Consider the following 15,913-nt stretch of genomic DNA (forward strand, 5'->3'; position numbering starts at 1 on the left):
CCCAGGTGGAGCTGACATAAAGGTAAGAGAGGAGGTACAAGTCAATTATAGAGGCTTGGATGACACAGTCCTTAATAGACTTTATCCTACATATAAAGGCTGGCCAGTAAAGATTTTAAAAGAGAAGGTACACTAACAAGAACACAGAGATTATGTTGAAGAGAATAAATATATGAAAGGCACTGTATAGATAGGAAATAGCAACAGGGAAAAGGCAACTAAAAAGAAGGAATAATGTTAGTGAAGCTCTCCCTTTAAAAAAGGGGGAAAAAAATTCAGTCATTTTTAATGAGAATTTTGTAGGATCCTTGTAATGGGACACAATAGAAAGGGGATATCTATTACAAGATCACCAGGCAACCAAAATATGATTCTCAAACTCAGGTGGGATTCTGATTTTGCCAGATTTTTACAGCTGCATACACTAGAATGCATGGAATTGCCTAAGGATGCTGCTGCACACAGAGATGGGACACAGAACCACAATTTCAGGAATAATGCCATTTAACAAAACATGGGTAGAGAATCAGTAAGATACCACCCCCCAAAAACGATGGATGGACATATATGCTAGAAACTAAGATTTACTTTAGGTTTAAGGTATAGCAGTCAATTATGTCAAGTTTAAGTTAAAGCAGTCAATAGGATGAAACCAAAACTGACCAGTGGATCTGGCAGGGGCTGAGTTTTTTTGTTTGTCCATTTGCTTTTTTGTTTTGTTATTTTTCTGAGATAGTTTTTATCATATTAGCTTATTCTGGCCTGGAACCAAATGTAGGCTGGTCTCAAACTTTCCGCAATCCTTCTGACTCATCAGTCTCCCAAGTATTGATACTATAGGTATGAGACATGCTTGGCTCTTAAGAAATTAGGTACCTGGTGAGTCTTGCAATAGGTTTCAGAAAAGGGTATCTGACTGTGTATTTATTGTGTAGGAAGCAGAGAGAACAGAGGCTGCTTAGTTGTACAGTGTTTGCCTGGCATATATAAGGCATAATAATCAAGGGTTTAAGAGCCAGCAACACAATGGAAAAGAAGAACCACTCTGACAGTTAGGAGGAACACAAAGAATCAATCTTTAGTACTTGCCAACAAAGTTTATTTTGGGTGTAGATGTTTTCTTGGCAGCCATATTGGTAGGTACCGCTGATACTTTAGTGTTGGATGTACTATTAAGAGACGAGTTTCCTGTAGTTGAAAGACCTTTCACTGAAGAAGTTGCAATTGATGACGTGTTCAGGGTACAATTGCTTGCGCCAATACTTGAAGGAGAGGCAGTTGGTTTTGAAGCAGATACAGCTGTTGAAGAAGTAGCTTGGCTAACAACATTTGGTTCCGTTGAAGGAATAGGTTTACCAAGTTTTGTGTGTAATTTAACCACCTACAAAACAAAAAGCACACCTGTCAGGAAACTCAAATGTGTGTTTTTTTTTTTAAAGTTTGTCTGAGTAAGACTATAAAATGAAAATCAAAACTTAATTTTCTTTGCTATGTTTTTTTCAGTTACAGACAAAACTCATTTTAACATCTGTGTTTATTGATGAAAGGACTTGTCTATAAGCAAATCAGTCTGTAGTTAATCAAGACAAATGAATGAATCCCAAATTGTAAAGCAAGTGGTTTAATTCAATTTAAAGGTCGCTAGTGTTTGTCTTTTAAGCAATGACTACTTGATGTTACCGTGATGTATGTTAACATTTAAGCAAGGTTTATAACACACTCAAAGGTTTCAAGAATGGAAGTCAAGTGTTTTCAAACCCCTGTTGAAAAGTGAAAGTAAGCAGAGTGGACAGAAGGCTGTGTGTGGCTGGGAGGGGGGACCAAAACACCTACTTTCTGATGCTTAGCACCACGAATGTGGGCAGCATATGCATCTGCTCCTGTACAAGACACATCACAGAGCTCGCAACGTAGCTGATTTTGTGTCCCACGAGTTGAGTTGTTGCTGCTGCTGGTATTTTGAGAGGCTTTCAATGCGGCTTCCTTTTTTTTATGTTTCTGTCCTTCTAAGTGCTCTTTATAAGTCTGTTTTGAACAAAAAGTACAAATTTTCTTTCTATAACATTCTATTCAATTTTCAGACCTCTAACACTCATTAAAAATGGGATCATAAGCTGACTGGCACATGCCTTTAATCTTAGTACTCAGGAGGCAGAACAGAACTGCATTGAGTTTGAGAACAGCCTGGTCTACATGGTGAGTTCCAGGCCAGCTAGTTACATGGTGAGACCCTGTCTCAAAACAAAAAACAAAAAACAAAAAACAAAACCAAACGAACAGATGCCTAAAACAAAAGAAATAATCCAGCAAGTGTATGGTGCAGACCTGTAATAGAAATGCTCAGTAAGCTGAGGAAGAGAATCATTGAGTTCAAGGCTATCCCAGGCTTTGTAATAGTATACTTACTGTCTCAAAATAAATTAAATAAAATAAAAGGGGAGAGAATGAGGAAAGCATGGATGAGATCTGCTATTTTCAAAGCACTTAAGAACAGGGGAGATTGTATGGATGATCTGTAATTCTCTGCAGGTTATTTAACAATAGTTTGCTATTTGGTGCCAAGGACTGAATTTAGGGACTACATCTCTAACCTTCTAAGAACAATGTTCTTCAATATTCTTTCTCTGTATGGGTACACATGCTTGAGTGTGTGTGCTGAAGAGTAAACAGGGCAAGCACAACCTGTGTTTCTGTTTGAGAGGGTAGCCCAGCCTTTCTGTAGGCAAGGTTTCCTGAGACCATCCAGGGAGTGCCTGGGATCTGACCATCACTGCTCTCTGAGTGAACACTAGGATTCTAAGCTCAGGCAACAGGAGACATCTTTTACATATGACTTCTGGGGATCAAACTTATAGAAGTCTGTTTGGAAAACACTACTGAGCTGTTTTGTTTTTAACTCAATAGCTTTGAATTACAAAAGTACTTTCATAAACAGCTAGACTGTAAGATAAACTGCCCGTAGTTTCAAGAACTTTTATTTTGTTTTTGCTTGTGTATAACACTGGACAGAAAATAATAACTTAAAAAAAATCATTACACAAAAGTCTGACTATAGAATTAATCTACAAAACTACTGCATGATAGTAGTTCTTTATAAAGTTATATTTACAAAATTTAATTTTGAAAATCTGAATGCACTTTAATATTTAATCTAGTTAAATAGATTACTTAAGAATGAATACGAGAGGCAGAGGCAGGCGGATTTCTGAGTTCGAGGCCAGCCTGGTCTACAAAGTGAGTGCCAGGACAGCCAGGGCTACACAGAGAAACCCTGTCTCGAAAAACCAAAAAAAAAAAAAAAAAAAAAAAGAATGAATACGAGTACATATATTTTAATACTAAGTAGGTGTCAACAATTCAGAAAACACCAAAAAAAAAAAATCAACAATATTACAGAATTATGTATTAAAAACAAAACTAATCCAATAAATTAAAAAGTACATATAAAGCCAAGCATAATGGCACACGCCTTTGATCCCAGCACCTGGGAGGAGAGGCAGGCAGATAGATCTCTGTGAGTTTGAGGCCAGCCTGGTCTACATACACAGTGAGTTGGTGCTGTAGAGGGAATATGAGCCAAGCACTACATAGTGAGACCCTGTGTCTATCTGTCTTCTGTCTCAAAAGAGGGGAGGGGGGGGGATATACTTGTAGAATAGAGCTGGAAACAGAAATATGTGAAGAGTTAAATTTGATCTAGTCTCCTCAGATATGCTTTTTATATGCCAAGCTGCTAAAATTTTTGAAAACAAATCAAAAGCATTCATGCCTGATATCCGCAGAGGGAAGAGGCACCACACCCCTGGAACTGTGGTTAAGTGAGTCAGCACACAGCGCTGGAAACCCAACCCAAGGCTTCTATAAGATCAAGTGCTCTTAACCACTGAGCCATCCCTCTAGCCAATTCTTATGTAAATTCCTATGCTTAAAAACATTTTTTAAGAGACAGGCTCTTGTTTTGCAGCCTAGGCTTACCGTGTGAAATCTTCCTACTTTTGCTGTACAAGTTGTTGGGATTACAAGTGTACACCCCCATACTTGACAAAATAGGGCTCTCTTATAGTCAAAAAAGGTAGAGTTTAGAAAGGGATGAATTCATTAACAGACCCATGCTTTAAAACAAACATTTTAAGGTATAGCTGGTAGAACATGACAAGAAAAAAAATAATAAAGGACTCATATTTGTCATAGGTTGATCTTTTTTTAGGTGAGTAGAAGAAAACAGGGTCTCTCACCAAAGCTGGCCTAAAACTAACTATATAGCCAAGGACAACAATAAACATTTCTACCTCTCAGTACTGGGATTACAGGCGTGCAGCAACTACCATGTCTGATTCTGTAGTTGTGAGGATGAGTCTAGGGCTCAGAACAGAGGCAAGCACTTTACTGACTGACTTGTATCCCCAGCACTGGAGGTCATCTTTCTTATACTTTTCTCATTTCCAATGTTCCCAGTCCCCTTGTGGAGAAAGTTATAGAAGTTACATTCTATAAAACATGTACAAAATAGACTCATTAGAAATACAATCAAAATTATAGGTTAATTGGAATTTTAAAAATCTTGTAAAGTTTTATATAAAAAGCAAAGGAGGCACCCTAGAATGGGTGGAGGGCTCAATTTCCTTATTTTTCAAACATTTATAGCCACTTTTACAGTTTTCCTGATTATTGCTTTTGTGTTTCAACACAAACAACTTTCAAAGAAATGTTTAGTAGTGAAATACAGCCATCTCTCAGTGTCTGCAGGAAATTGTTGACCAAAATCCAAGCATACTCAAGTTCTTTAAATAAAATAGCAAAATTATTGTACATAATCTATTTCACTTGCATACATTAAAATCTATAGATTATTTGTAATACCTGTTGTAAATCTTACTGAACAGTTTTACTGTTCAGCTTAGAAAGCAATAGGGAAAAAAAAGTGTAGGGACTCTACACCAATGTAGTTTTCCACATGCATATTTTCGATTTATGAGTGAGTTGCTGAGTGTAGAATACACAGATGTGAATGTGCTTTGTAGGCACAGGAGTTAGAATATCAACCCTACTCAATTATGAAAAATAACCACGGAGACTCATGGTAAATACACAATATAAGTACCTGTGGTCCAGCACAGCTGATCTTACAAACATCACAATAATGAATCTGGGGTGGTTTGGGAGGCTGTTTTGGTTTCAGTTGTTTATTTTGGAATGGTGTTTTTTTAGTAAAGGTGGTCCCTGTCCAGGCAGCTGTTGCTGCTGCAGCAGCAGCTGCTGCTGCTGCTTGCTTCTGTTGCTGCTGCTGCTGTTGGTAGTAGGAAGACGCAGCTGAATATACGGCTGCTTCATAACCTGAATAAGATGTACCTTACAAATAAAACGAAACAAAGATTATGTTATATGATTATAAAAGGACAAGTTAAATGTCAATTATAAATTTAAATTCAAAAAATGTCAAAAGGTAGATTTACATGTGCATATTTACAATTATATATGCATCTTATCTCATGAAATCTCCGCCCCCCCCCCCAAACTTACCAACCTTCTACACCAAGTCATTTAAATATTTACTTGACAGTCAGGTGTTGTAAAGATGTATAAGAAAAGTATAAGATGTTGCCCTTCACTTAAAAGATGCTTACTGCTCAACTGAAGGAACGTGTTTGACAACTGTGTGGGTTCCAGAACCTATTGATCCTCTGAGCACATTTCACAAAACACTGACTTTTGAAGAAGAATGTAAAGTAGGAAAAATTCAGAAGCACTTCATAAAGTAAGATTTGACAAATCAAGAGAATAACAGATAAGGAGAATAAGATTTTAAGTCCCAGTGACCAATTTATGGACTGTATAAATGGTAAAAACAAGAAATGAGCAAGCAAATTTAGGAGGCAACATAATAAAATTCAGTTAAAAAAAAAAAAAAAGGGCAAGTTACAAGACTCAGTGCAGTGTTCTTTCTTCCAAACCATGAAAGCAGCGTGACTATCTGATTTAATATATAGATTCTGTTAATTTACACTGCTGGTAGTCTATACTGAATAAACACATTATACCAACAATGGACATTCATAGACACTGATATTTAGTGAAGACTTTAAGTTTGAAGTTTGGCTCATATATGAGCAGGTTTCTTAAAACCCAGTGCACTGCCTATTCACCATTCAGACTCCTTTAGCTCCTTAAACATATATAAGAGGTGGGCAAGAAGTGAAGGAAGACCAAGACGGCAAAACAGCACAAAACTCAAGAGAACTGGGCCTGGAATTCCTGCTCAGCATTAGAGGGCATAGCAGATGGCACCTTAGTACAGAGAGAGTATGGAGAATAGGGCAGGCGAAGAGAATGTGTATGAATGTATAGTGTTTTGTTCTTAAAGGCTAATCTATTATAATCGAATGACTTTTGACCTACTGACTCAAATACATCTACACAAAATGAAATGAATGAATGAATGAATGAATGACTTGGAAGACAGGAGCTAAGATATATGAGTAACCAGAATCCAAAGACTCTCTAAACTGACAAAGTTAACACAGAAAAAGAAATCAGACAACTTTTTTAGAAAAGCCTTTTTAAAATGTTGTCAAATTATCAGATTATAAAACACTAATGAAATCTTAAGATAAGAAAATGTGGTAGAAGAAAACATTGGAAAAAAGAAAAAGGCAGATAGATATACCAGTGATAACCACATGATCGGATAAGAGAATACTTGATTGGTTTTAAGAAAAGTTCTGTAGTTCAATGAATTTTATTAGGCAGTCCTATTAATATCATCATCTACTTTTCAAACCAAAACAACAAAAAACTCAAAATAATACAAAAAAGCACAAATGGTGCTTTCAAATATACAGTCAGAACATCAGTTTAAATTTCACTATAAAGAGCCACAAAAAGGCTTCTAAGATAGCTCAGAGGTTTACATTTGCTGCTCATGTCTGATAAACTGAATTCAATCCCTGGAATCAATGGGGGGAAGGAGACAACCAACTTCTAAATGCACAAATGTATACCTATGCATACCTGAGTGCAAGTGCACACACACAGAACCAGAACCAGAACTGGGTCCCAAACCTGCTGAGTAAAATCAATTTAGCTGGCAGGTATGGTGATACATGCAGAGTCTCAGCTACTTGGAAAACTGAGACAGGATAACATTTGAGCCTTCGAGCTCAGGCCAGCCTGGGCAACATGATTAGAAAATAAACTAATATAAAAAGATAAACTAAAAAACAAAACCAGTAAAGTTACTTTTATACTATTAATAATTAAAAACATGTTTCTGACATAAAATCATCTTTTAAAAATCAGTATTGGAAACCAAGGCCTCACAGAAATAGCAAAAATGAAACTTAGCTGACCACAAACACCTTTGAGGTGAGTATTGTTTAAATCTGAAAGTCCACCATATGGAAGGCAGTGTGCCAGATACAGTTTAGGAAGACATCATAAGGCAGGTATTACTACCTTTACTCTAACAGACACAAATGTATACACATTATTAAAATTAGGTATTTTTTTTTTAATTTACAGCCTGGTGGCAAGCATCTTTACTGAGCCATCGTGCTGGCTCACTAATTTCATTTTTGATTGACAGTTACTGTATAATATTCTAGTATATAAAATAGTGTGTTTAAGGTATACAGTGTGGCATTTAAGGTACAGGCAAGATATCTTCTAATGTTTAATATATATAGCAGGATGATTCTGGTTAATAACAGAAAATATTTCAAGATAGTTAGCTGTGAGGTATTTGATTATTTGAACACAAAGGAATGGTGTTTGAAGTGGTAGGTATGCACATTGCCCTGATGGATCACTGCCACTCTGTGTGTTAGGGGGACATATGTGTGTGTCAATGCTAGTGCGAGTGCCTGGGGAGACCAGATGTGCTGAATTCTTTCGAGCTGGGAACCCTATTTGGGTCCTCTACAAGAGTAGTAAATACTCTAAACCAGTAGTAAGTCATCTCGCTAGCACCCAAGCTGACAACTCCCAGCTGTCCCGTGACATCCACACAGCTACACTGTTTGCCCCTCCCACTAAATGTAAAAAACGTATAGAACAGCATAAAAACATTACAAATGCTCCCCATACTCACACCAAAATACAGTATTACCCAGAGAATAAAATACTATGAAACACTCAAAGTTTCTAAATGATATGCCCATTTATAAGAAACCATAAGGATCCCTAAGGAAATGGTTGCTTGCTTTTTTTTTTTTTGTCCAGGGAAAGAAATCTTAAAAGTGCACATTGACTAACTTGGGAATGTTAAAAAGACTCAGGAATAAAAGGATCCCATTGGTCAAATTCATGAAAATAATATCCCCCAAAGACATAAGTCAATGGATTACAACACACTGTATAATAAAAGGATTCTATAGTACCCAAGTGGAGGGGACTCCTTGAAATAGAATCCTTAAGGAACAACATGTTAAACAAAAACATTTCGAACAGCCTCCAAAGAAATCACACACACACACATACACACATGAATATGACAACTTGCAGCAGGTAGCTGGACAACAGGTCCATAGATTGATTACTTAATTATAAGGAGAAAAGTTATCTTATTAATGGAGATACCTGAGAGGCAATACCTAAACCTGTGATGGTGTCATGGATTAGAAATAAAGGCACTATTGTAATATGTTCCTGATGCAACTGAACAGAAAGAACACTCAAAATAGTTTTTCTTTACTTAAAAGGCTGGCTGAACCTAAATACAAAGAATGAATACTGACACATGTCATTGCCTGTGCACCCTCTCTACCGAAATAAATAAATGTTAAAAAAGGAAGAGAGAAAATATAAATCAACACCGGGTTTGATGGTGAATACTTAAAATCTCAGTCAGGGCGTAGACAAGGCAGGAAGATCACAGTGAATATAAAGCCTGCCTATGCTCTATTTCTAATTCTATGCTGTCATCAGAAACACTGAGATCATGTCTCAAACCAAACCACTCAGATTGTTGGACAAAAAGAAAGTGTTTACATTAGGAAGAAATAAACACAGACTCACACTCACTAAGATCATCTGAAGACAAAACAAAATACCAAGCTTAATCAGAAATGTATATATTACATAGTGCCCATGTTTGACTTCCTATTATTAAAATTGTGCCTCACTATGCACATGCCTGGTCTACAGACCAAGTTCCAGGGCAGCCAAAGAAGCCCAGTCAACCAAGTAAAATAGAAAGAAAAGTTGTTGTCATTGGAGCTGGGGAGTTTATAGCCAAATCTGATCCTCTGAGTTCAATCCCTATGGTCCACATGGTAGAAGGGGAGAGCTAACTCCTGCAAGTTGTCTTCTGACCTGTATGCGCTCGCGCGCGCGCACACACACACACACACACACAGACACACCAATAAAACGACGTTTTAAAGTTGTCATTAAAGTGTACTAAGTATTAAAGCATAGTCAGGTCATCGGAGAATTCTTGACACTGTGGCTATGTAAAAAGAACACACACACACACACACACATTCATAGGAAATACTTTCTGAAGAACTCAGTGCAAAGTACTAGATTTCATGATTACATTTTACAAAACATGTTCAAGGAGAAGTCATGAGTGAAGATAATGCAGACATTTAAAAGCTATCCAATAGCATTCTATTGTAATAATCCTGGCTACAATTGCAATTAACCAACCAAAGCAGCAGTTACTTAACCAGAAGGTCTATTTGGTAGAAATATCAGTGTCTTAAAACATGAAAAGATTTATTCCCTAAATAAGGAAAATCCTGGACATGTCTTTACTCTTAATAAACAATGAGACTCCACTTTGTTTAATCAGGTCCCCCAGCCTTGACTAACTTCGCCTGCCTCCTCATTTCCGTCTGTCTCCACATGCTGCCATGATAAGACAGCAACCACATCCAAGTACACAGGCTCTAAGCACACACAGTCTCATCTAGAAACGTGGTGAACTGCTCTCCCCAAAACTACTGCCTTGCCTAGTTCCATTGTGTTCCTCAAGTCAGGGAGAAGACATTATGAGGAAAAACCAGGTACCTTTTAAGATTCACGAGCTAGGTAGGCTTCTGATACTCAGGGCACAAGCAAAGTAGCAAAACCATACTAACTAAAACTGCCTGTGTCACCTTAGAGCCTCCAAAGAACATGATGACAGTACACTAAAGAGCACAAGCAATACACACCAAGTAGTACAAAAGCCCACAGAAACACACGTGCACTTCACACCTCTGCAATATTATCTAAGCCAGAAATCAAAAGTCGTGGTTAAGACAAGTGTGTCCTATCACTAGATGATATTTTTAAAAAGTTGCCAATATTTTCGGGGACTATTTCTGACAATAAATATAAAGAAATAACAAGAACCAAAAGAAAAAGTATAAATAATTTGCCTAAGTTTTAACGTTGAGTTTTCAAATTCGCTATCAGAACCCAACCCTGCAGAAGACTGTTTCCTTTTTTAACTGAAAGACTAGGTCAGAACACATGACTAGCTTTCAAATTCCCCCAAATGGCAGTATATTCTGCTAAGGGCTTCTACCACCACCACCACCACAACACTGCTTATAGTATGGACCTTTTGTTAAGTTATGTACAAATATTTATATTAACAACAATCAATTAATCCAGTACCTGCTACTTTAAGCAAAATAGTTCCAGAGAAAATCAGGACAGTTTCTAATCAATGCATTGCAATTTGTTTATCCATCTAAACACAGCTTGTCAGACTTACCAGAATAAGTAACTGCTGTGGTACTGTAAGTAGCACTCTGAGTATAGGATGGTACCACAGTAGCCGCAGCTGCCACCGGTTGTACAGTGGAGGACACAGGATAAATGGAGAAAGTAGTGGTAGCTGGACTTGGTGTGGCTGGTTTTATGGCTGTCACTTGTCGAGCTTGCTGGGCTTGAGTATACTGTGTTGCACCTTGGCTATAACCTGCTTTAGGGGCTAAAGCAAGAAAGACACAAGAAAAAGAAAAGGGCTAAGTACAATGCAGAAAAATCATTGTAACCATATACTTAAAAAACTAACAACCATAGCTGTCAGAAGTGCTAGCATTTTTTTGTGAGCAACAATGATACAATTTTGACTACAAATATGAATAAACACTTAATTCACCTACTACCTTTCCCCAAATGTCACTACATCTCTGGCATGACAATTCATCAGAATTACAACCAGAACAGCAGGATTTTTAAAATAAACAACTGTTTTTGTATAACGTGTGGATATGTATATATTTAAATCAATCAGTATACCTGAAATGCTTAATGTTGCAAACAGAACAAAGAGCTAAATTTGCATTTCATTAAATTTAATTAAGGTTAAAAATTTCAGTTTAATCCTGAAACCTACTCATATACCATCAATTCTATTTTGCTGACTTACTCAGTGAATTTAACTCCAACTCAAAGCTACTACTTATCAAGTTCTTGAGAAAAGCTATTCTTAAATGGCTTCTATTCATGTTTTACTAAACTTGTCTTTGACAACATTCAAAACAAAACATTAAAAAAAATCTTATGAATCAATGATTAATTACTATTAATCACATTAATGATTTCATTTCTGAGAAATGCTCAAATACCAGACAGTAAAACTTATTTGATGCTCAGGATATTTTAAAGCTTATCTATATCTGATCGAAACAATATAGATTAAAATAGCATTTCACAGAAAAACCCAATATTCAAGAACCAAATGAATAAAAAGTCAATGTCAAAACTTAAAATTAGTCAGATCTTCTGACTCTTACATAAGTCAGCACTCTTGAGCAAAAGAGGAGCCTTGGGATAACATGAAGCTCAGGAAAGATCATTATTATGCATACAAATAAACAGAAAAGTGACTCTAAAGAGGCCAGCCAATGTAACTCATACCCAAACACACAACACACACACACACACACACACACACACACACACACACACACACACATTCTGAAACAGGGTCTTATTATTACTAGATTGTCCAGTCTACCCTCAAATTCATGAATTCCAATTCAGCTTCCCAAGTGCTAGGATCCTAAGTATGTAGATGCCCATCTTCAAAATTGTTTTCAATCACTTTTAAGAAATATGCAAAATCAAAAATCCAGGGATCCTGAAGAGATACGGTCAACTACTTCATACTTCAGAGTAGATTATATATAAAGAACAGAGATGGAGGGAGAATATTACTTTCTGCCCGTAATAGGAAAACCAATTTGACTTTTTTTTCTCCTAAAACCAAGATTCTAATCCACCTTCAAAATAAGATATTGCTCAATTTTAACGAGCATCAAATCTGTTATGTAGCTGAGGACAGTCTTCAACTCCTGGCCCTTTTGCTTCCCCGTACAGAATGCTGAGATTACAGACATGTGTCACCATGCCTATTTTATCTGGTGTTGTGGATTTGAACATAGGGCATCATGCATACAAGGCAAACACTCTCCCAACTGTGCTATATTCCTAGCTCCTCAAAAATGTTTTTGCTTGTTGCTGTTTTGTTCTTAAAACAAAACTTTTTGGTGAACTTCTCAAGTGTCTCTCTATATAGCAAGTCTATCCTGTCTACAAACATGGAGGCTTCTACACAGATAAACAACTTTCTGCATCTGAGCTATTATATGCACTGTGTTCAACATTATGGATGTCCAGTGGATGTTGCTGGCTCAATGCTCTAACCACAACAGTGAACAGTGAACAGTTAAACGTGTGTGTGGGCTGTTTAACAAACTGCTTTACAAACCGAAGGAGGGAAAACCATTATCAGTGGTTGGTAACTAAACCACCTATCATTACAGATAAAAATATGGATCCATAAAAGTACCCATTGATTACTAGAGCTGTCTGTTACAGCAAGAGGGGAGCCCTATGCTGTAAACCACCAGCAGTATACACTTCCAGAACAAAGGGGCACCTACTTTTCTCCTAACCATCTCTCTTTGTGACTCAATGGCATTATAGTAGTCAAAAAACAAAGAAACAGACAGAACCATTATAGACAGACCTTGCAGTTTGTCTTCATTAGATTACCACAAATCATACACTCCAATAATTTATAGTAGGACTGTTTATGTTCATAAAGCCTACCTGTCTGATAGTAGGTCTCAGCAACAGAAGGCTGAGGCTGGGCAGCAGCAGCCACGGCAGCAGCAGTTGCTGTTGGCTGTTGGTAGTACTGCTTACTATCATAAGCTACAGCAGGGGCTGTGGATCTTACATACGAATATGAGTCCTAAAGAGAAGAAATGAAACAACAACAAAAAGGCTTGACTTAAGTGGCAGGAAAAAAAATCCTTACTGTCTAAAAATGTAACATAGTTAGTTATATAGGCCTAAACATAAGTTTCAATACAACTAATCAATCAATTATTAATTTTTTAAAAAAGATTTATTTATTATGTGTAAGTACACTATAGCTGTCTTCAGATACACCAGAAGAGGGCATCGGCTCTCATTATGGGTGGTTGTGAGCTACCATGTGGTTGCTGGGATTTGAACTCAGGACCTTCGTAAGAGCAGCCAGTGCTCTTAACCGCTGAGCCATCTCTCCAGCCCCCCCCAATTATTAATTTATAATAAACAGTATTAATAATATAAACTAAATAATACAATCAAGTTTTAATACAAATATAACTAAAAACTTTTACAAATCAAAAGCACTTCAAGCAGTTACATTTGACTTTAATCAGAACTTCAAAACATTCCAATTACTGAATTGAACAACCCATATTACTCACAATTGCATTGTTGCCTTTAAAAATGAATCCTATAGTATTAGAGAAAGAATTTCCATGGGATCATGCGATATAGCATGAAAGTATCAGCAAGAGGACCAGAAAATTCGATGTTTCAAAAAGAAAACATAGCCGGGTGTGGTGGTGCACACCTTTAATCCCGGCACTTGGGAGGCAGAGGCAGGTAAATTTCTGAGTTCGAGGCCAGCCTGGTCTACAAAGTGAGTTCCAGGACAGCCAAGGCTACACAGAGAAATCCTGTCTCAAAAAAACCAAAAAAAAAAAAAAAAAAAAAAAAAAAAAACCAAACCAAAAAAAAAAAGAAAGAAAGAAAAGAAAAAAAAAAGGAAAAAAAAAAAAAAAAGAAAACATACTATATATTTAATTTTTCTTACATCCAGGAGCTTCAAACTACCCTATCTCTGATGGACAAGTAGTGCCCACTTGAATAAACAAAGAACATAGTCCCTGTATAGTTTCTTTTTTCCAAAAACTTAAGGGTAAAATGAAAGCATTTTATCTATGATTTGTGTAAAACTTTTTAAAAAACTAAACAAACACATATAAATGTGTATAGTAGGGTAAAACTAGCAAAGGAAAACTTACATAAAATTCACTGCAAAGAAATTTTCTCCATCACTGCAAGTACATTTACAAGTACTGGCTTTGGCCTTCTATCATAGCGAACCCATTAGATGCATGTGTTAAGGCTACTGAACTCGACAGTTTGGTTTTGGTTTTTACCTGGTAGTTCTGTGTAGTAGCTGGGGGTGGTGGTGGTGGTGCTTCTTGTTGCCTCTGGGTGTAACCATAGTCGGTTGCTGTGTGTGCAGTGGGGTAGCCTCCATATGCAGCAGCTGTTGCAGCAGCTGCAACAGCAACTGGAGCAGGCCTGGCAACTGCAACGGTGGCGGCTGCTGGTGCGTAAGCAGCAGTAACTGTGTGAGCAGCTACTGGAGCCTGATGGACAGTGTAGCTAGCAACTGTAGTTGGATGGGAATAGGCTACACCCGAAGCTGGCTGCTGGCTATAGTGTGAAGTAGAAGAATAAATACAATAATTTAATTTTAAAATCAAGCAGTCACCTTAAAATTATTTATCAATTCAAAAACACAGAAATATGATTTAATTTTTAAGAATCACCTTAAAATGATCAATTACAAACCATATTTTTCAAGTAATATAATTACTGACTACAGAAGGCAAAGTATTTGAACTCAATACTTCCTAGTCAATACTGTTGTTATTGTTTTTTACATTTTCATTCCTTAATCACAATGTATATTCAAATATATTATACTTCAGATTATGAATCACACTGCAAAGCAAGAATATCAAAGATGAGGCACTAGGAAGTAAAAAACTTGAACCAAATTAGGAGTTTAAAAAAGCATTTTTACATATAAAGTTCATTATTTTATTTTATACATTAAAAAAAAAAACTCAACAAAAAGACCTTATACAACTTATAGTGAAATATATGATAAATCTTGTTTACACATAGCATTTCACTACACAAGTTCTTTTAAAATTTAATATAGGATTAAAGGGCTCTAAGGCAGATGCTGTGCAGTCGTCCCATTTAAGTCTCAAAAGGCAAAAGCATTTTCCAAAAACAGTAATCAAATGAATTTTCATCTAAAAATTTTTTTGGAATGTTACTTCTGTTACATAAAACATAAGTCATACAGATGTTATCACAAGATAGCATACTTTAGTTTTCATTAAAGGTTCTGAGCAACATACTCATCGTTTCACTTGCTAAGGCTGTACTACCAAGGTACACACGCCTTCTCAAAAGCAGGGACGCCCAGGAGCTGATATGTCTTGGCTGACAACAAGGTATAGTATGAGCCAACAGTTAAGAATAGCTGGGGGTGTGAACTGCTGACACAGCACCAATAAATGACAAGGATGACCCATGGGTTATAAAGCACACCATAGCCTGGACCCATGGGTTATAAATATAAAGCACACCGTAGCCTGGCCTCAGGTGCACGGCAGCAGAGGAAGCACAAGTATTTGGGCCACCATATTTATATTATGGAAAACACTGAACTACTAAAATGTGACCAAAGGGAATGTGAATCTTATAGATAAGGATTTTATTTCTTATTAAAATGGAAGAGTCTAGAAAAGGTGATAGCTGCCTTCTAAAAGAAGACACTTACTCCATGCTGCTCCAGAGAACAGAACTAGAACCAACAGATGGA

General features: G+C 36.8%; 1 protein-coding gene across 3 annotated transcripts in view; it reads right to left on the reverse strand.

The window, feature by feature from the left end:
- Window positions 1–15,913, reverse strand: part of Zfr (zinc finger RNA binding protein) — a 64,963-nt gene that overhangs the window by 31,921 nt on the left and 17,129 nt on the right. The window contains exons 3-9 of one of the 3 annotated variants that reach the window (XM_021182871.3): window positions 15,872–15,895; window positions 14,445–14,727; window positions 13,054–13,198; window positions 10,706–10,924; window positions 5,102–5,349; window positions 1,834–2,025; window positions 1,090–1,381 (exon numbers count right to left, since the gene is read on the reverse strand). In XM_021182871.3, the coding sequence (XP_021038530.1) occupies window positions 1,090–1,381; window positions 1,834–2,025; window positions 5,102–5,349; window positions 10,706–10,924; window positions 13,054–13,198; window positions 14,445–14,727; window positions 15,872–15,895 (1,403 nt within the window). The remainder of the gene's footprint in view (window positions 1–1,089; window positions 1,382–1,833; window positions 2,026–5,101; window positions 5,350–10,705; window positions 10,925–13,053; window positions 13,199–14,444; window positions 14,728–15,871; window positions 15,896–15,913) is intronic. The other 2 variants (XM_021182872.3, XM_029469398.2) reach the window with 2 other exon arrangements.

Source organism: Mus caroli, unplaced genomic scaffold (genome assembly GCF_978045245.1).
Source record: "Mus caroli unplaced genomic scaffold, Mus_caroli_1 scaffold_16, whole genome shotgun sequence".
NCBI lineage: Eukaryota > Metazoa > Chordata > Mammalia > Rodentia > Muridae > Mus > Mus caroli.